At 37.7% G+C, this 22,175-nt stretch overlaps 1 protein-coding gene across 1 annotated transcript in view; it reads left to right on the forward strand.

The window, feature by feature from the left end:
• Positions 1–540: 540 nt before the first annotated feature.
• The window catches only part of insyn1 (inhibitory synaptic factor 1), a 115,153-nt gene continuing 93,518 nt past the window's right edge, over positions 541–22,175 (forward strand). Inside the window, exon 1 of the mRNA XM_037690836.1 lies at positions 541–979. Within this exon, the coding sequence (XP_037546764.1) occupies positions 836–979 (144 nt within the window). The 5' untranslated portion in view covers positions 541–835. The remainder of the gene's footprint in view (positions 980–22,175) is intronic.

Genomic DNA, 22,175 nt, shown 5'->3' on the forward strand with positions numbered 1-22,175 from the left:
AAGAAGGAATTTGTATGTGAGGCAAAGTTTTTTTTTATTTTTTTTTTTAAGCAAATTCTTATTGATAATCTTATTTTTTTCAGGGGATGGAAACTTAAAAATGTATTAAGAAATATTCTTGTTATTCAACCTTTCTCTTTTTACAGACTGTAGCCTTTGGTGAGAAACTATATTAAGAAGGCAAATCTAGTTCTCACTGGCTACCAGAAAGATAAAAGAAAGATCATTTTGAAAATTGTCATTGCTGAGAGTTCTTTTTTTTTTATTTTTTTGAGCTAACAACCTATGTGACCTACTGTAGAATATGGTTACTTCTTTGCTGCTTTCATTTTTGTATGGTGATTTGCATTGAGGCTGCTGTGTTTTAACGATGGAGTTGATTGTACAGAAAGAGTGGGAGAAGGGAAAATAGTTTTCCTTGTACAAGCAAGCTTTTTTAAACAGACCCATTTTTGGGAACAACTTCAGCTACACTGACACACGAAATGAGTTGGCTCAACACAGTTATGTAAGAGATTCAGCCCATGTGTTTCCCCTCATCTTTTTCCATGGATTTACTGCGTTTGACTTTACCCATGCTGATTTTCTCTCCATTTTTGGAAGGGTTGACCAGAAGGCATGGATGTCAGCGTGTGACCCTGTGCCAAGTGTGCGGGCGAGGCAAGGTGTTTTGGCAGCTCAGGTGCTTTTAAGATGTTGAGTCCTCCCTGCGTGGCCGGGGCCCCTGTTCGGATCAGTAGCACTGAGGCTCCTTGTAGCCAAAGACATGGACCCCGACTCGGCTCCCCCACGCCCTCAGCCTGTTGGCCACTGGCCCCACACCGCTTTGTAAAGGATGTCCCTCAGCAGAGCTCCGGCCCGGGACACCTCTGAGACTCCCACCCCAAGAGAACGCATCCGCAGCCACATGAAGATGGTGATTGATCAGCTGGAAGGCATTCTCAAGGAGCTCAAGGATGTGGCCAAGGAACTCCGTGAGGTGAGGCTTAAAATCAGTTTAAATTTATCATGTATTGTTGCTGGAGATTCAGTCAGGAGCTGGGATAGAAGCAAATGTGGGTTCTAATTGTGCTCCTTAAGTTTGCTACATTTAATTAGGTGTTAAAACCTCTTCTTCAGCATGTAGGTTTTGATTAATATTTCAAATGGATTAAATCTAGTTATGTTTGTTTCTAGTTGATGTATAGTGATGTGAGATGTCTTACTTTTTTCAATCAACATTGGCTTTTCTCAGTTACACATGTCCTTTATATGTTCATTGTTTATGTGTGAGAATCAGGATACGTTAAGAGCTGCTGAAAGAAAAAAAAAATGGCTGAGAAGAAATAAGGACACAAGCTTAGATAAGATACAGGACATTGCGCTGCAATACTTACGTAACCATTTTGTTAAGGCTCATCTGGATTCTTAAAGTATTTTTGCCATGGTAACACCGGAACATTTATGTGTGCTTCTAGCTGTTTGTATTTAAAGTAAAAACTGTTAGAAATAAAGATAAGAGCAAGACATTAGTTTTACCTGGTCCTATAAGCATATGCAACCACTGTACATGAGACTTGTCTGATAATCAAACCATCTGTGAAATCTGTGAATGTGTGCCCGAGTACAAAATCTCTTTGGGATCTTCGCCCTCCAGTGTTCTCAAAGCCATGAGCTCTCCTTGCAAAGCTCCTCCCCAGCAAGAGATGGAGCCAGATAGAGAGAGACAAAGAGAAATGAATCCTGAGCAAACAGTTGCACCTGACCTATCCCAACATCCTCCAAGCACATCACACGATTAGTCTCCCAACTGATTCTGATCAGGCATAAACAGTGAGGGCACCTTTGTGTGTGTGTGTGGATGGGGTGAAGAAATGAACTAGAGAGGATGTTGGTGTATGTAATGACCTGAAGAGGAGGAGGGAGGGGTTTCTGAAAGCTGTCATAACTCACTCCATCACCACAATAACCCCCACCTCCTCTGCCTCTCTGACTCCCAGCTCTGTCCCACTCACTAACGCTCTGCTCGAACAGTCGGAGGTGCAAGGCCATGGCTCCCCATGCACCTTCTCTCTGGTGAGCAAGAGGAGCTAGCCCACGTGTAGGAGTGATTGATGATTATGGGACAACTGCAAGTAGAATAATGCTGGCTGGAGCTATTTATAAACAAAAACACAGCCTGTGCCTGTGCCAGCTCCAACGCATATTGCCATTCTCAGACCCCATTAAAGAGGGCTGCGCAAAGAAGCTCAGATGTCATAATTTTTATTGGACGAGCACAAATCCCATGTACGAAAACGACCAAGGAATGGTTTTATCCACAGCAGCCGTTATGATACCAGTATCAATATCCTGTAATTAACTGACCTGGGAGATTTCCAACTGCATTGAAGAAGGAAGAAGAAACATGATCAGCATGGCACCGTCAGACACACGCAAACCTAATGTTCCATAAAATCTCTCATTCTTGGCCACATGAAAGGAACACAATAATAGATAACAACTGTCACATGAATAAATGATGAATATATCTATGTGAATGTGGAAAAAAAAAAAAATCTTAGTGAAGGAGCAGTAATGACTGATTATCACCCACAAGGTCTTTGGGGAGCTGGAGACACTAGGCAGTGCTCCGAGGAGTTAAAGCCAACAAACACTCCAAAGCACAAGCTGTCTGCAAATTAGGAAGGGTGTTTCTAAATTTGTTTCGTGCTGCTGCTTTTATAGATATGTATTGTCATTGTGCCAAAAGCTGGATGTAAAAAGTTAGTAAAACATCAAGTTACAACACTTTATGTGTCACACTGCAAAGGAGTCAGCATACAGCCAAAGTTATGGTGCTATCCATTTTCTTTTAAGGCTAAAACATATTGAAGTTCCTTTATAGTCTGTACGTTTAAATGTCAAGTACATTAAACTGTCCCTATATGGTTATGGCTGACTGGCTGACTTAAAAATATGCATCAGCTGATTATTTTTACTGTTTAAATTGAACAAATTAATAGCATTCCATGAAATAATCACCAACACCAAAGGTGCATCTCGCAAAAAAAATAAAAAATAAAAAAATGGGCGGCACAGTGGCCCAGTTTGGTAGAGCTGTTGCAAGAAGGTCGGTAGATCAAATCCCGGCTGGGGGTGCTTTTTGGGTGGAGTTTGCATGTTCTCTCCATGCATGCATGGGTTTTCTCCGAGTACTCCGATTTCCTCCTACAGACCAAAAACATGCATGTTAGGCTGATTGGTAACTCTAAATTGTTCTCAAGTGTGACTGAGAGAGTGAATGGTTGTTTGTCTCGTTTGTCTTTATGTGTCCCTGTGATGGACTGGAGACCTATCCAGGGTGTACCCCACCTCTCGCACAGTAATAGCTGGACATGGGCACCAGGAAAAAGAGGGTAAAAGATAATAGTTGGATGGATGTTTTTTTCTTTGATTGATTGATTCAACTCAATGGGTGTCCAGGAATTGGATCCAGACCTGATGTTTACATTTACTGGATCACGACTTTTATTCACAAAACACATGTACACTTATGGATTCTGGAAAATATAATAAAGATTGCCATCAAACTGTAGTTCAACTCAAGTAAATCCATGAATAAATGCAAATCTTCTCAATTAAAATTTATCCGTTTGTTTTTATAGCTTAGAAAACATTACAACCCAGGTTAAAATTAGCCACTGCTGTCGTTTAAGACAAACTGGTTTCACTGATCCAACCATGAAGTGGCTTTCTTTCCTCATGAAGGCTGGAAGGTCTTGAAAAATGGGATTTTTTTTGCGGACTTTCTTGTCTGCCTGACGTGACCATTCTCGTGGCTAAACATCCCTTCTCATCAGTGTGTTCCCTGTTCACACCTAAAATGCTTAGCAAGAAAGAATCACCTTTCCAAACAAAGAGTTTGAGTCTCCATGACAACACTCAGCGAGGTCGGAGTAAACCCTGTGGTGAACCTACCATTTAACTTTAATCACCGTCACAGTAAGTAAATGAAATGCAACAGACAGGGTGTCTAACGAAAAGCACTGGGAAGCACGTTTTCTTCACAAACAAGCATCTTGCTATTTGACGAAATTTGTGAATAGAACACTATAGTCAAATTAAATATGTTGTATAATTTTTACTTTAAATCATAACAGCATCCCAAAATTTGCATTCATAAATGCATCCTACGTTTTAATGAACAAATTTTATTGAAACTCTTTAAACCATTTCAAAAGATAAAACAAGATTATTGATAAGATCATTTAAATGCATGGGAAATCTCATTATTCCAGCATGGTCTCAAGCAATACAACTTTTTTACATGATGAAGAAAAAAATAGTGCAGAGCATGGCTAGTTTGCTCCCTACGAGAGGCCATTACTGTCAACTGAAGCCTGTCTTACTTTTGAATCCCATTACAGGCTTTGTGACAGGTAAAATGAGATGGTCCTAAAGGAAGGACACTGGAAGGTAATATACTGATAAACTACTCCATTTGTAATAATGCACAGCCAGGAGTGGCATCTGCAGAGGAAATAATTCATTTAGTTATCATGTCAACCTTGGACTCTCTTTCTAGAAGTGTAGGAATGAACTGGAAGGAAACATGCATCTAAATGAAATGCATAGGAGCTTATAAAAGTTTGAGTAAAACACACAAATGTAGGTATTAACCTCCAAAAGTACCTACCTATTCTGTGTCATGGTGTTTTAAGAGCCTGGAAGAAAAGAAAAGCAGTGACGTTGTAGACTGAAAATATATATATTAAAAAGAAAAATAAGCTGCAAAAGAGCTACACATTTTCACACAAAACCAAACAGGAATGATGGAGTGTTATTGTGCGGATGTAGTTATTATGCAGAATGATAGCACGAGCTGCCGAAGCTTCACGTCGGTGCTCATCTCGAGACAAATGAACACAGGAAGGCAATCAGGATTCGTAGAATTAAGGCTCTGAAAAAGAGAGAGAGAAGAATAAAAGCTCCACAAAGAGCAATTCTGCTTAGCCTTTTGGTATTTGTGTGCGTGTCCTTATGCAATACTGGACACTGGCCTACTAAAGCCCTAAGAGGGAGGACAAAGCCAACAGCAAAAGGCCACTGTCAGGTGAAATCTGCGTACTCCAAATGTCAGCTTTTTATAGTAATGAAGTACTGAGTAACAGATTTCATAATAAAACGGGTCACTGAGCAGTTTAGAATCGTTTAGTAAAGGATCAAGTGTGTGCTGAATGTTATCGACCCCCCCCCCCCCAAATAAAACAACAAAAACAAACAAAAAAAACTGTATGCAGTGTTTTCTTTTGTCATTAGGAGTAGAAGGTTGAGATTAGGCTATTTTAATTTTCCTCAAAATACCAATCAGTTTGATTTAACACTGAGCTGCAGGTGTAACGAGCACAATTAGCAATCTATTCGGTTTTTAATTCATCAGCAAATCCCAGCTGCATGATCCTTCCACTGCTTGTTAAATTAAAACAGTTGTGCTTTAAATGGAGTGTTCAGGTTCAGGTGGGCTTCCATGTGGTGTTCTTGAAAGCCGTGTTGCTGAAGCCTGGTGTGAACAGTGGCATATTCATACAACTGGTCCCAGATCAGTCACTGAACTCAGTGGGCTTTAGTGTTCCCTGATAAAGTCTAAGACGAATCACGACACCCTGACACGTCTGCACGGGGCTTCATCTCTCCCTGCTAAGGATGCCGAGCTCAGCACTGAACTAAATCTGATCCAAAGTCAGAGGCAGCCCGAGAGAGACTCAATGAAAAAAAAAAAAGGAAAAGGGGAAAGGGACATTTTTCTCAGAATGAACAGTTTCCTATTCTCTCTCTCGGTTTTTCTCTGCTGGTACAACTGTGAAGCAGGACAAAGAGAAGAAAGGTGCTTAGCAAGAACAATTGAACATTTAACCACGAGTCAGAACATCTCTTGAACTTTCAAGAACTCATGTTCGGCCGCTGTTTAATGCACCATATTATTTTACATTATTAATGTTTAGCATATCTTAGATCCTACTGTTTCTTTTTATACTTTATATTTGTGGGTGTAACTGGAACCCTGTGTACATAAATTCTTTCCACCTCATGTACCACATGTGATGCGAATGACAATAAGGAACCTTGAACCTTGAAAAGTGATGCTGGTAGCTATGGTTCCCCATATTCTGGATTAAATTTGTTAACACATGTTGGTGGGGAATTGGGTGTCTGTGGAACACTTATGAACAAACAATTCACTTGCATGTTGTAGGTACTTCTCTTAGCAACTCAGTTTTGAGACAAACAGAGAAATTCTGTGCAGATAGAGAAGCTAATTTCTAGCCAAAGCAACGCTAAAACTAAAATAAATTGCTTCTATTTTAATTCAACTCCAGTCACAGTTTTCAAAGCAGGTCACGCAAGCACCATTTTATAAAACTTTACATTCAGTTCAAAATAATTGAATTCAAACTCTTACTTCTAACCTACAACGTTCTCAACAACCTAGCTCCATCTTATATTCGAGATCTTATTGTTCCATATTTTCCTAACAGAGCACTTTGCTCTCAGACTGCAGGCTTACTCGCGGTCCCTAGAGTCTCCAAAAGCAGAATGGGAGGAAGCTCTTTCAGTTCTCAGGCTCCTCTCTTGTGGAACCAACTTCCAGTTTCTGTCCGTGAGGCTGACACATTGTCCAGTTTTAAGACTGGGCTTAAAACTTTCCTTTTTGATAAATCCTATAGTTAGAGTCGGCTTGTTATGCTGCTATAGGCTTAGACAATTAGAGGACAAATTGACACAATTTCCTTAAAGAAATTGTTAAAATTGAATAGTTTTCAGTTGATACTATTTCTAGCTTAACATGTGATTCTTGACCTGCCATTGTGTATCTGTTCCTCCTTCCTGTCCCCTCAAACTCAGCCGGTCGAAGCAGATGGCCGCTTGTCCTGAGCCTGGTTCTGCTAAAGGTTTCTTCCTCATGATGGAGTTTTTCCTTTCCACTGTTGCCTTCATGCTTGCTCAGGATGAGTCTGTGATGAAGTTAAACTCAGAGCAGTCCGCTCCTCAGATAAATATATATTTATATATATATATGAATGTTTCTGTTCAGTGTCCTGAGATGACATCTGTTGTGACTTGGCGCTATATAAGTAAACTGAATTGAAATGAATTTTCTCATTGCATTCTCATTTGAATACAATCCTACGGTAATTTACAAGCCCAAATATCAGTAATATGAGCTAAGATGTAACATTTTCTGTGCAGATTGTGGCACCTTCAGCAGGAAATCATAATATTTATGCTATATTTGAAAATCTGTCTCACGGAAATTGATAGTAGAGAAAAAGTTTATAAAAATAAAATCTTACAAGGTTGAGTCAGGTCCTCTGTACAGATTCTTCTTCTTCAACAAAGAAGAACCCGTCCAGAGAATCCGATTCAACTTTGCTATATTTATCTACCTGGATTATTGAGCATTCATCAGGATATAAAAACAAAAGTTTGCATGAACCACTGTGTCCATTTTTAGATTCACTCAACCTTTATTAATACAGGTTAATCCCAGTGAGTCTCAGGGACTCATTCACAAAGATTTACAGATTCAATTTGTTTTATGAGGGCATCACTCCACTTTACTCTTTGCCCCTCTCAGTCCAAATGTTTGCTAATCCTGTGAGTTTCAAACTTTATTTCATTATTATGGGTTGGGAAAAGATCGATCTCCAAATAAATGTACAGTACATTTTCACAAATGTGGTACATATTGCTGCTTCAAATGATTTAAAATGTTTGTTTTTTTTGTTGTTGTTTTTTTAACATTAGGAAATGAAATATATGTAAAAATATTAACACAAGGAAAATGTAGATACATTACTTTCACATGTTCACACTGTTAAATAACTTTATACAATGGAGTTTCATATAAAATATTCCATAACCACAGAAATTGTAAAAATAAAATAAATAAAATAAAAGGAAATAAACAAAAATGTATTTCTAGTTGTTTAGATTTGCCTACAGGCTGCAGTGAAATCGCTTTAAATAAAAGTTCAGTTTACTGTGACTGGACATGGCTAAAACAACAAACTCGATTAGTCATTTTCTTGTTCTTCTTTTTTTTTTTTATTTGTTTGGTTTAACAGCTACAATCAAAAATTATATTTAGCCACAAAGCTGCATTCTGATGGATCATTTTCCACACAACACACAAGCAACAACAAAAAAAGCAATCCTTTTGATTTGGCTGCCTGCATTGTGCATTTACTGCCCAGCTGACCACAGCCCAGTGATCTCCACCGAGGACAGACCAGTCTGTTCTCCTACACAAAATCTATTTATTTCAGATTAAGGCATGGCTTGGTCCAACTCCCCAACATGTGAGCATGCCAACCAGCTCAGCAGGCCAAAATCACTCTCTGGGAAAGTGCTGAAAGCTTAAACACACACACACAAAAAGAAAGTGCCCTTCAACCTGACACACCTGGACCAAAGGGTTTATTCTCACTAATAGCTATTTGGGAGAAATGAAGTACTCGCCTGCTGAGTCTGTCAATTTGTTCTTCCTTGTCGGACCTCTTTTGTGTGTGGAAATTAAATTCCTAAATTAAACTTGGTGACGTGCCCCCAGCAGAGTTCTCTTTGCACAGGAAAACAACAAGAGTGGGGCACCTCAAGCCTTATCTATTCTTTGCTGAATACAAAATACCCTGCCATCTTCACACCTGTGTTGCTGCCTTGAGCTGAGCTCTGATTTATTTATTTATTTTATTTGAGTATTTAATTATTATTTTTTAAACCTGGGATGAATTATAGACTCAATTATTCTCTGGACTGATAAAATCCTGCTTTAGGAGTTAAAGTAGTACGTTTGATCATTTCTTACTGAGCTAATTCCTATAAATCCTTATTGGCCACAGCCATGACCCATCAGTGCTTTAAAATTAGACATTGTAGAGGGAATCTAATCAGATTTCTAAAAAAAAAAAAGAAGTATCAAGGAGGGATATGACCAATAAAAAGAGGAAAGGTAATGAATGAGTTAAGGCTTTAGTAGCATCTAACCTTGAGATCTGTAGAGAGAATAAAAACAGCACTACGCAAAGCATTCCCCTGAGCCTCTTTTACCTAGTTCTGCTGTGAAGCTCCTGCTTCTTTAGGATGCAGGCCCAGCATATTGACTGGCCCATCATGCCTGCAAAACCCACTGGATTATCCGGCCCTTTGAGCTCTGCCTCTTTCCACGAACCCTGCACTCAGCACATGCTGTAATGAGGGCTTTAGGTTAGACCTCTGCTGAGGTAAACACTCCAAAAATTGTGCTCATTGATTTTATCACTTAACGCACCTTCTGAGGGCTAGTTACAGATAAAGAAAGGATTTTTTTTTTGTTTTGTTTTTTTTTACCAAGCATGCTTGTACTTTGTGATTCAGCCATTAACCCTTGTACTTGTCCCAAGGCAAAGGAAAGAAAGAGAAGATGTGTGCAGGATAAAAAAAAAGGAGAGGAAAAAGAGGGGACATGAAGGGTGGTTGAAGATAATGGTTTCTCCTGCTTCACAGAATTGTGGCAGGCTGGGTGGAACAGCTTGGATCAATTGTTGCAATTGTGTTGGTTCATGGGCGTGTTTAGGAATGTTTGGGCCTATCTTTGTGCGGTGAATAAAACCTGTAAGCTGCAGCTAATGTTGTGAAAAATGGCGCCCGTCAAAGTGCATGAGCAGCCTGCAAGAAAATACTACATCATTCCAACGTGTCAAAGAAAAAAATGTGCAGAGAAGGACAGCTTTGTTCCCATTAGGCCATCAGGAAAAATCTTTTACCATGTGTGGACACTCATTATCTTAAATTAAAAGGCAATATATATATATATATATATATATATATATATTTTTTCACAGAGTAGAATATGTGATCACATTTTATACTTGCCTGAAAAGTGCTAAAAGCAGCGTGGGCCAACACTCTCACCAGTGCAGCAGCTTGAGCGCAGCTAAAATGTTTACAAGTGTTACATTAAGTGTTGATCTGGAAGTTTTTGTCCATCTTTTTTATTTTTAGCTGTAGTCTGAAATGTATCACAAATCAACCTTGTCCTAAATTAGACCAATCAGTTTTAGCCAGAAGAAATAACTTCAGTACAACGATGCATACAACCAAGTTTTATAAACTCGTAAATATTACAAAGGATATTTTTATTTTTTACATAGTTTTCAATTTTTAAACATCAGATGTCAATATTTGCACATAATGTCAAGAAGGGAATATCACTTAGCACAGGAGTTCATTCTTAGTGCTATCATTTTTATAATTGTTGTCTCATAACTCCTAAAGAGCACTTCAATCTCACTTCTCAGAGTCAGGGAATGATCTTTGCCTTCTTGACAAACAATTACCTGAGAGGTAAAATAATATTTTGTACTGTGTAGAAAATTCAATTTAAATATGGTGACATTTATTTACGTTTTAGTGGAAAAAAAAAACAAAGAACAAAAAAGAAAGAAAGAAAAAAAAAATGAGAACATGAAAAACGATACCTGCCCTTATCTCTTATTTTCATCATGCACTTAAACATGGAACTTATATAGAAAGATGTCCTTTATGCATTAGATAAGACCAAACTTTTTTCTTACACTCATTGTTCAAATCATACATGTTTTTTATAGCATGAGAAATGGTACACACAGAGGACAAGAGAAAAAAAAAACAAACAAACATAAAATGGACATAAATTAATGTTTACTGAGCTTGGATTTATTTTTGGCTAAATTTTTCTGTCTTAACGTGAACCTAATAAATTAAAAAAATAATGTGTTAAGTAACATTCAGTCAGTAAAAACATCTTAATGAAAAGGCATGTTAACTCATTATATTGAATATGTCGCTACTTCGTAGTTCGACTATTGTGGACTCGCTCTATCGTGGTTTTTCAAAATAAGATTGGTCATGACACACAATTGGCTGATTGATGGATGAGCTGCACGATCGACATGGATTTTTTATTTAAAATAAATTATTTAAAATTATTTAGCACCTGTTGCACCTTTGTGCAGCCAGAGCTGCAGAAAAAAGCTTCCTCCTACGATTTTGTGCCGCCCATACTTGGGCTGTGACTGAGTGGTTGGAGCAGTCGTCCTCCATTGCAAGAGTTGGGGGTTTGAATCCACCAGCAGTCACATGCTGAAGTGTCCCTGGGCAAGACACTGAACCACTCTTAGCCTCTGATGTGTGTCCCATCAGTGTATGAATGTGATCTAAAGCACTGATTAGTCTCTTTAGAATGATTTGTTCAATTAGCTTTGTAGATATGTAGAGTGCTGTATGAATGGGTAAATGAGGACACAGATTGTAATGTAAAGCGCTTTGAGTGTCTTGAAATATGATAGAAAGGCACTATATAAGTACAGTCCATTTACAATTTACCATACTGCAGGGTAAAATTCCTTCTGCAGCTGATCAGCTGTTCTCCATGCAGAGCCGAGAAGTGGGCATGGCCAAGAGTGTTTGCAGGTGGCAAAGAGCAGACGAGGAAAAGAGCTGAACTCATGATATTCTAATGCAATTTTCAATTCAGTTTAATCATATAGTGCCAAATCACAAAAAGTTGTCTCAGGGCACTTTACAGAAAGATTCACATACATAAAAGGCAATTAGTAAAGTTCTCTATCTAGCTCTTTAATTCTGTGCTCTTTTAGAGGTTTAGAGTTTAGATATATTGTTTAGAATATTGCAAGAGTGTGGGAAGGGTTTAAAACACCTTTAAATATATTTTAGTATATATATATATATGTATATATATATATATACACACACTAAAATAAACTACTACTTGTACTACTATTCCTACTTAGATTTTTCACTTATGGCAGGGTTTCAGGGACCCTGTGATAAACGAGTGACTACTGTATATAATATTACTATAATGTTATAAAAACAGAGTGTTTATTAATTTTATTCATAAGTTTTCACTAAAATTTTGTTGTTAAATGTTTTTTGTCTAACTTTTGCCTAATTTTTATTTTGTATAAATGTTTCTGTTTAAGAACGCAATAAGAGCATAAACATCATGCGTTTCCTACATTCTTCTTTAAAAAAATAATTTAGATCATATTATTGCAGTTGTATCGGCTCAATAACTCTAAATTCCATAAGATAATTAATGATATATATATTTTTTGTAATAAATAGATTGTAATAATAGGAATTAGTAATACAAATAAATGATTCACTTTTTAAAGCACACATGCTGCTGTCGGTAATAATAAGATGGGTTTAATAAATTGGTAAAGAACTGTGGTTGTTGCATTTTGGACATACAGAAAATATCCCACCAACAGCACGATGCTTAAAAAAACATGCTCTTTGTCTTAAGTGTTTGTTTGTTTGTTTGTTTGTTTTGATTAATTATCAATAGTATTAGCTTTATTTACAAATTCACTATATTTGAATTGACTAAATGCTCCAAAAACATTTGAAGTTTATTGTTAGTCTTAAGTGTTGTATAGTAAGTTTTGTAAGATAATGTGTTTGTAAATTGATGATGAATTTGTTGAATCAAATGAATTGATTGATTGATTAATTGATTGATTGATTGATTGATTGATTGATTGATTGATTGATTGATTGATTGATTGATTGATTGAAGTAAGTAAGTAGTCTGATGATACTCTGGGATGTTTCAGCTTTTTGTTTGTCTCAGATTAATAAAATGTTTGTTGATTTTTGTATTGGCTGAGTGCACAGCATGTAAATGAACGATTCTTTAGAGCCTGCAAAAAACCTAAATAAAGTCTTACATGAATTAATTTTTATCACTTATTTGCTCAGTTTGCGATGAAATCAAATTTGCCTATCTTGTAACAACAATTGTTAATTTGATTTTAATTACTATAGTCAAATCCAAAGTAATAATTTTATTGTTTATACTCTGATAGAATAGGCACAATTTTTAATTACACGACTTGTAATCTGTAATTATTTTAGAAAATTGTGAGATCCACGATTCTGGGAAGGGATGGCACGCTAATACAGAGGTGGCTCACCTTGTTGTGAGCAACATCTCTAGACATGCCAAAACATTTGATTATTTTACTGGGATTTATTTTTAATCCTTTGATTTAATGCCAACAAGACCAAGATTCATAACATTTAAATGTCAATTACTTTTCTTTGTGGCAAAACGTTTTGTCTGAATATCTCAGCAGTGAATCGGAATTTGGCCTAATGTGGCATGGCTAATTTGTAGGTAGTGAAATGAAGTGGCATCTATGTAATTAAATCAAATTAACTATTTTTTGTTGTTTTACCTTATTATGGAAAAGCAAAACTGAACAAATGGGTCATCTTGGTGCCAAACCCTGAGCCAATGTGAGTTTTGAGATTGATTTCATCACTTTTAGCAGCTTGACCAACTGCAGAGCTGGGCAGTCATTTTCTAAGCATTGTAAAAACAGTTTATCCTGCAAAGATGGCCCTTGTTCAGCCACACCAAACCCATGAATCACAAAATTTATTCATTCCAATGGAAAATGAGCCAAATAAAACAGCACGCCACACAGAGCTGCATCACGGCGTAACACATGTTCACTCGGCCCTTTGCATGCTGGGAGCTGGGTCTTTAAACAGAAAGGAAGGGACTGTGGGCAATTATTTTAGGCTGTTTTTGTTTGTACTTTAGAAATCTTAGTACACGTGTTTACTTGTTTTGCATTAGTCGCTGGTTGCTGGCTTTTAGAATCGGAGTTGGAATTTCACGGAGATGTTATCTGAGGAAAAGCCATCTATCCAACATGGAGCGAGGCCAATTTGTGTTGGTGTAACAGGTGCACAGGCTGCAGGTAAACAAAAGTTGGCCTTGTTAATGAGCTGTACTTCCAACATAAAATCAATGGGAGTTTTCTTTTCTTTTCAGCTAAATTTCAAGGTCCTTTCCAACAATACGTATGCTTAGACATGTTTCTTCAACATCACTGCTTCTCTGGAAACAGCAGCACATTTAGAATCACAGAACTCCCTGACAAAAACCAACAACATGGTCTTTAAAAAGCAGATTTTCGTGTTTCTGGAATCTCCCCTTGTCTCTCTTTCTCTCATTGTTTTATCCCTGGCAGTTCAGACTCTGCCAGTGCTCGGCATGGATGGTTGCCACCGCCGTCGTTGTCAACAGCATGACAACACAGCACCTAATGCAGGCCAGGGCAGAAGAAAAGAGGCACAGCAGAGGACAGCCTAATTATTCAGGCACGCAGCTACGAGCAGAAGGGGGCACGACGTGACAGAGATTTTTGGGGGTGATTAACATTTTTTGTCATCTGTGCAGTCACCTGTGTGGTTGGCAGCTTATGGCCAAGGTGAAGAAGATTTCTGACTTTTATTCAAAACAGCAACGCCAAAAAGGACACAAAAAAAGTAATTAGATTCTTTTGATCTGCTGTTGCGTTAACTGGTGAGGGGGTTGTGAGCTGAAGTCAACTGTGTCTTACAAGGTTCTGATAAGGAAGAAAGTCACAAGAAAATTACAGCAGATTATTAAAATTAAGCAGATTGGAAAAATGGAAGAGATAAACAAGCACTTTACTCTCTTGTTTCATCATTTCTTGGCAGCCGTGCTCCTCCAATCCTTCATCAAAAATTCAGATTGTTAATGCTCTGGCATGCACACATTCCAAATGTTAGTATCTGATAGATCGTGGATTGCTATTTTTTTTAAGTCTGCATTTTATGTAGAATACTTCTTCTTTATTAGTATTGCAGGAATGTTCAAATGGGTCCACTTCAGAGTGTTTCATGCTGACTCGTGGCCACTTGCTTATCGTTTTGCTCCAGTGAACACAATTGACATGATCACAAGTGGGAGGCCTGTGGGAAGCAGCTATTTTGTCAAATAGCTGTATGATTATGAAAAGAATGATCTGATCAAGGGTCTTCAAATGCTAAGAGCCTTGGGATTACCATTAGTCTCTTCAGCCAGCTTTAATATCTATCTTATGAGCAGATTGTTTGACAACAGACAAAAAAGGAGAAGTCAAAGGCAACACGATGACCATCTGATAAGATACTACGATGATCACAGAGTCAGAGAGATTCATTTGTCATTCGCACCACATGTGGTACATGTGGTGGAACGAGATTATGTACACAGGGTCCCAGTTACATCCGACAATAAAATGTAAAGTAAAAACAGTAATAAGATCTAAGATATGAACTATGAAAAACATAAACTAAATAATACACTAAGCACTCATAGTCTAAAAACATTACATCAAACAGCAGCACAAACATGAGCCTGTGTGAGCAGATGAGCACGAATGAACACAGCAGCATTGAAACAGATCAGCAGCAACATGATGTGATTTTTCACAGTGATTATTCTGGTTAGAGACTCATGAGTCTAACAGTTTCAGGGTAGAAGCTGTTCCTCAGTCTAGTGGTTCGGCACTTAATGCTCCTTAACCTCCTTCCTGAGAGGAGAGAGGGGCAAAAAGTGTGTGTGCTGGGTTAGTGGGGTCCTTCGTGATGCAGGTGGCCCTCTTCCTGCATCTAGAGGTGTAAATGTCTATGATGGTGGGGAGGCTGACTCCAACAGTCTTCTGTGCAGCCTTCACCACTCTCTGCAAAGCTTTTCTTTTGCAGCTGTGCAGCCTCCATGCCACACGTTGATGCTGGAGCACAGGATGCTCTCCACTGCACACCTGTAGAAGGAGGTGAGGACTGAGCTTCCCAGACCAGCTCGACTCTGCTGACTGAGGAAGTAGAGTATCTGATGAGCATTCTTGGTCAGGCTGGTGGTGTTGTTGCTCCAGCTGAGATTGTCATTCATGTGTACACCCAAGTACTTGTAGCTGGAGACCACTTCCACTGCAGATCCTCTTATATTCAGGGGGGTGTATTGTGTGTTTGTTCCTTCTGAAATCCACAACCATCTCTTTTGTCTTCTTCACATTGATGTGAAGGTTATTGTCTTTGCACCAGCTCTCCAGGTGTTCCACCTCCTGCCTTGTAGCTGGACTCGTCATTGTTTGTGATGCATCCCACCACGGCTGTATCATCTGCAAACTTTACAATTTGACAGCCTGGATGGGTAGCTGCACAATCATATGTTAGAGTAAACAAGAGGGGGCTCAGCACAAATCCCTGAGGGGAGCCAGTGCTGAGGGTTATGGTGGAGGAAGAGAAGTTGTGGATCTTCACAGACTGTGGTCTGTTTGTTAAGAAGTCTAGTACCCAGTTGCAAATTTAGGGGCTTAGTCCTAGTGTGAGTAGTTTGTACATCAGGTTTTGGGGGACCATGGTGTTGAAGCCATATGTGAAGTCCACAAAGAGCATACAGACATAAGAGTCCTTCTGCTCCAGGTGGATGAGCGCAGTGTGGACCACATAGGAGATTGCATCCACTGTTGATCGATTCTCACAGTATGCATACTGATGAGGGTCCTCGTTGATGTTGATGGTTGTTTTTATGTGGATCATGACCAGTTTTTCGAAGCATTTAGCCACTATCGGGGTGAGGGCCACTGGACGATAGTCATTCAGACCAGTCACTGTGGAGCTTTTTGGGACTGGGATGATGGTGGCAGTCTTCAGGCAGATGGGAACTGTCACCATGGTAAGTGAGGAGTTAAAGTTGCCGGCCAGCACCTCTCAGAGCTGATCGGCACATTCTTTCAACACCTTCCCAGGGATGTTGTCTGGACCGGTTGCCTTGTGAGGGTTAATCCTCCTGAAAGTACTCCTTACTTCGGTACAGGAGGGGCAGTCTGAACGCAACCTATGAGGATAACAACTAACAATGGACATTTAATGGGTGATAACATATGAAGCAGGTAATAGTGACACAGAGGGGACATTATGTGGAAACAGATATTTAGTTGATCATTCCTTCTATTTTATCTTACATTTTTTATTAATTTAACGTGTTATTCAGTCAAAACTCATTCATCTATAGTCTTTGATAATGTGATGGAATACTCTGTTTTTAGCCCCGATTTATTTTGAATGTTTAATAAATCACTTTTTTCCCCACTATATCAAATTTTCCGAGCAAGGCAGTCTGCTATGTATTGCTGTTACTTTTTAGTTTCGATGTATATCTTAGAATCAATAATAATAATTAAAATATATACATTTTACCTGTAGTAAAATCAATTTTATTACAACTGAACTGTATGAATGAGTTTATTAATGTAAAGATAAAAAATAAAAAAAACTTAAACAACTACTGTATTTTAATTAATAACTCTAATCATATTGGTCAACTTAATACATATTCCGAAGGTCTGAGTGTAATAAATGTGGTTGAAATTAGCTGAATGTATGCATTTTGCATCAAGCATGCATTAACTATATATCAAAGTATGCATATATTATATGTGGGTCATCTTGTGCTTGAGGTGGAGGTAATGCATATGCATAAAATGCATTCACCTCCACACAGTACAATTTATTTAAGAAAGAAAATCACAATAAGTCAGAAGAAATCTGACGAGTTAAACTTCTCTGGTGTCCTCCACCCATGACTCAGAGTTGTGTGACTCTCGAGAGCTGTACAGGTTATCCACAAGGAAAAAGATGTTAGGTAGAGATAATGAAAATGACCTTTTTCTGGTTCAAATATGGACAGAAACAGCAAACCTGTGGTGACAAATAAAGATAAATAAATGGTACCTATATTTGGTACCATCTTTAAGGGTGTTAAATTGAGAAAGAAACAAAAAACCTGCCAAATGGGTGAAAGTTAATGTGTCAACAAATATGTGAAGAGAAATCTGTAATATATATATATATATATATATATATATAATGTTGTTGTTTTTTTGTGGGGGTGGTGGGGTGGTTGGGTTGGGGAGGCAAGGACAAAAGTTTAATTGTAACTTCACTGACCCTCATAGAGCAAAAAATTCTGGTACTATAGAACATAAATCATGGAGCCCAGGCTGCACTTTTGAAGTTTATTACCAATTCTGTGTGCATCGGAAGGCAAACTACGTGACTAATTGAGCCTGTATTTTATAGCTTGTTCTTGTTTGGACTCAGAGCCATCACCGAGGATTAAAATAAGGTAGAATGGAATGATGAGCTGAAGCAGAGGTGCAATAATAGTGTCCGGAGTCGCTGTCAAGGTCATGGCTGAAATAATAACTTCTAAAATCAGCTGTTCGTGTTGGCAAAGCGGGCAGTTTGATGGAGTGGTTTGCCCACAGTCAGTACTTTCAGAGTCAGGTGAGGGTGAAGGTGCACAGGGCCATCCATTTTCGGGTTTAAGTGGGGACACTTTTGTCAGCATTAAAAATAAGTCCAGCAGGATGTGTAATATCCATTGCCGTCGCTATATGAGTGTGCACGTATGCATCAAGGTGTATGGTGTGTCTAATATTTAAAGAGGACAAATAAAGCAATGAGGTTGGGATGTGGGGAGTGTGAAAGAGAGGTGAAACGGGAGAGACAGATAAAAAGGAAAGACAGACAGAGAGAGGACTTATCTCTGGGCCTGCAGACAAGTTTCTTTTTCAGAGACGGAGCCGTGCACACAGGGCTGGGGGCTAAGTGTGTTCATCTTTAGGGTGCATAAGCCAAAGAGGGTCAGCAGCTCATCAAGTAATGCCACGGCTGCAAGCAGATGCACAAAAGAATAAAAGAAGAAAAAAGTAGTTGAGCTATTAAAGTACCTGTCATTCCAGCATCTGTAGTTGGTTCAGAGGCTGTTTATCAAAGTATATTTGAAAAAAGTTCAAACAGGAGGATGAAAGATTTCCCACTCCTCTCAGTTTGTCTTATTTTTTGTAAGACTTTACATTTTTTAAGTATTTTGCCCCGAAGAAGAATCTGATCCATCTAGCTTGCGTCACCATCGCTTCGCAGAGTCATTTGTAACAACCAAAAATAGCTTTGGTCTACATTTAGTCAATGACATCTGCTATGACCTAAATGGAGAAAAAAATAATAAATGGGCTGCCAGAAGCTAAATTTGTGGTGGCACACACTTTCAAAGTAATCTGTGGTTTAAGTTTATTTACATTTGAAGAAAAACAAGGGCAGTGAATATACACACACACACACATATATAATAACTCTAGAAGATATTTACCACAGTTTTGAATCTGTTGAAAACATTAACCTTTGTTTACTTCATTGCCCAATGTTGATTTTTATTTTTCCCCTTGGGTTCATGTCTGAGTGCTGAGTGTGTAATAGTATTCTCCACCAATGTCCTTTATTTTGTATATGTTAATGATTTTAAATGTAATATATAAATAAAATTGACATAGACATGTTTGATTTGCCTGTAACAAGAAAGTCTTTCAAGCAAATATTTTTCTTCTTCTTCTCTTTTTTTTGTTGTAAATTTTGTTCTAAAGGAAAATAACTTTAAAAAGCAAAACAAATTCATTACCTCAAAAATTTACAACACTTCAGCCAATTTTTGAGACATACTATATGCACGATTTTAATTTTTAAAAGAAGAATTCTTGAAGTGTTGGAGATGGAATCAGCAGTCAGTATGTTACCTGCAGAAGACAGTACACAGAGTTGTTCTAGAACTAACAGTGAGTCAGAGTGGACCTGGTTCCAAAGTGTATTTCTGCCATTTAAACAATTGCACTTTATTTATTTTTTAACTTTTTTAAATTATTTAATATTTTTATGTTAGATTGTTATTTTCTCAAAAGTAAAAAATTCTTTGTTGTTCTGCAATCCATTGATGCATTGCAAAAGAAAACATTTTAAGTTTATGTAGGCACAATTACTATCTAATGCATAGATAAGCCCATTAAAATATATATATATATATATATATATATATATATATATATATATAATAATTTAAAACTGTTAAACCAACACTTATCCACTGATTTTTACAGTATTATATTTGTTTAATCAGATATTTACTTTGACTGGATATGCTTATTTGTTCCATTGTTTCAATATGTTTTACATGGATCATTACTGTTAACGGACAATATATCAACACAGTATTTGGTGTAAATAAGTTTAAACTTTTATATAAATTAATATCTAATGCAGAGATCCCAACACCAAAACACCCAAAACCTGCATTTTTCCCAGCTCATTTCAACCAAGTGCACCGTAACCAGACTTCTGGAGGGGGTGACACCACCACAGACCCCTTTAGTGTAATTGAAATAACATATCAGAGAAACAGCTCTCAAGGCAAATTCAGCAGGAAAGGTAACAAGGCTTTAAAGCTCTCAAGCACTTTCTGACAGTTCCTGCTTGATTGACATATAGCTCAGTGTTCACTGTGATCTCTGCTCGCTGCAGATAGACTGGCCTGTTTATGCAACATCCATTTAACTCCAGGGATGTTGGCTTTAGGCCTGAAAAATGGAAAACAACTTTGAGAACATTTAGTTTTAGATGTGAAATTGGCTATAACAGTTGGTGCTCGTATACAGTAGTATGATATTCACAGTGCAACACGCAGCCTGATATTTTTCTGAATCCACTCTTGCCTGCCTGTCTTAACCCTTTACATACTTATGTATGAATCCAAGCCCAGGGTCAGAGCCCTATAGAGAGAGTTGCGACACTCTGAACTCGCTGATACGCGGTCACGTGGTTCATGCAGCTCCCAATAGTTCCAAACAGTTCATCGCTGTCAGTCAGTTTGAGCGGCTGCTGGCGCAACACAACACAAAAATTGACTTTTCTTACTTTACCTGACGTCTTTCAGTAATTATTGAGCAGTAACGAACTGATTATTTCACAGACTATGCATTTTATCAAAGCATTTTTAGAAGCGGCTGATACATTTATCATTAAATTTTAGAAGGAAACGAGACTGCAAACACATATTTGTTAGAAAAAAAATTTATATGCAATACAATGATCAATATAGCCATGTCAGTGTTTTATAACATTACACACATTAAAAAAAGATCAGAGTAACTCCTGTTATAAAGTTATTTGTGATGTTCTCTGCATGAGAATGCTCCACCTTGTCCTCCATGCAGCAGTTCAGATCTGCTCCAGCTTACCTTAGAACATCTGGATGAATTCTTGATTTCTATAAAAGATATTAATTCAACCTTTATTTAAACAGGTTAGTCCCATTGAGCCACTAGGACTCATTTACAAGAGAGACTGAATATAATTGTTGTATTTGTCGTTTTTTTATGGCAACCAAGTATCTGGATAACTGAGTTGATTGTAGCCTGACTACTATTGTAAAATTGTAATTCATTGATTAAAATGTTAATTTAAATGAAACTGTTTCTAGTTAAAATCATAACAGATGACAAAATAAGTGTTAATTGTGCAAAAATAAATTTCCAAACAATTTATTATAAAATATGTAAAATGTAAAACAAGCTTTAATAAAGTACTTTTACTGCCATTTATACTGTTTATTAATGACATCATCTCAAGTCAGCAGGAGCACCATCATCATCATCATCATCACAACACCAAGTGAGAGCTGTAAATTTAATCTGCACAAACATTTTCAATCAGGGCTCAAAATGTTTAACTGTCAAAGAAATGTGCAAGAAAATAAACTAATGTCACTCTACAGGCACATTTAGAGAGAGGACAGTTCACAGAGACACAGTGAGGACGTGTTAGACTGAAGGAGGTTCCAACCATTTATTTGTTCATGGACCAGAACCAGATGAGAAGAACAGCAGAACTTTCACTGCATGTTGATCCATTGACCAGTGATCTGACCAGTGATCACACCCATTGTTCTAAATTAAACTTTGGTACGAACCGTGTTACAATAAGACATGTCATATTTTTTATTGAACAATAATTTTCATTCTAACAGTGACGTTGTAATTTCAGAGACTGAGGAAGGAAGAAAACAGAAATGAAGCGAGTGAGATGAGGGAAAGATGAAAATGTGTCCTCAGAGGACGGGAACATGTCAGGATCTGATGATCCAGGATCAACAGGACCAGGAGGATGGATCAACAGGCAGTCAGGGAACAGAGATGAACAACCTGAGGAACAATTAGAACACAATAAAATACATAAGCAGGACAGAAGAAACTCACAGACAAGAAAATTAACGCAGTCCTGCGAAGAAAAATGTTAACAGTGGAAAAGAAATTCTGACATATTTTTACAAAAGATCAGATGAAGACAACTGGCATGAAGAATAACTTCCCAGCTCCATCTCAATGTACCTGTGATAGTCAAGTCAAGTCAAGTCAACTTTATTTATAGAGCACATTTAAAACAGAACCTGTTATCAAAGTGCTTAACAACAACAA

This window comes from Nematolebias whitei, chromosome 2 (assembly GCF_014905685.2).
Source record: "Nematolebias whitei isolate Nwh7 chromosome 2, NemWhi1, whole genome shotgun sequence".
NCBI classification, from domain to species: domain Eukaryota; kingdom Metazoa; phylum Chordata; class Actinopteri; order Cyprinodontiformes; family Rivulidae; genus Nematolebias; species Nematolebias whitei.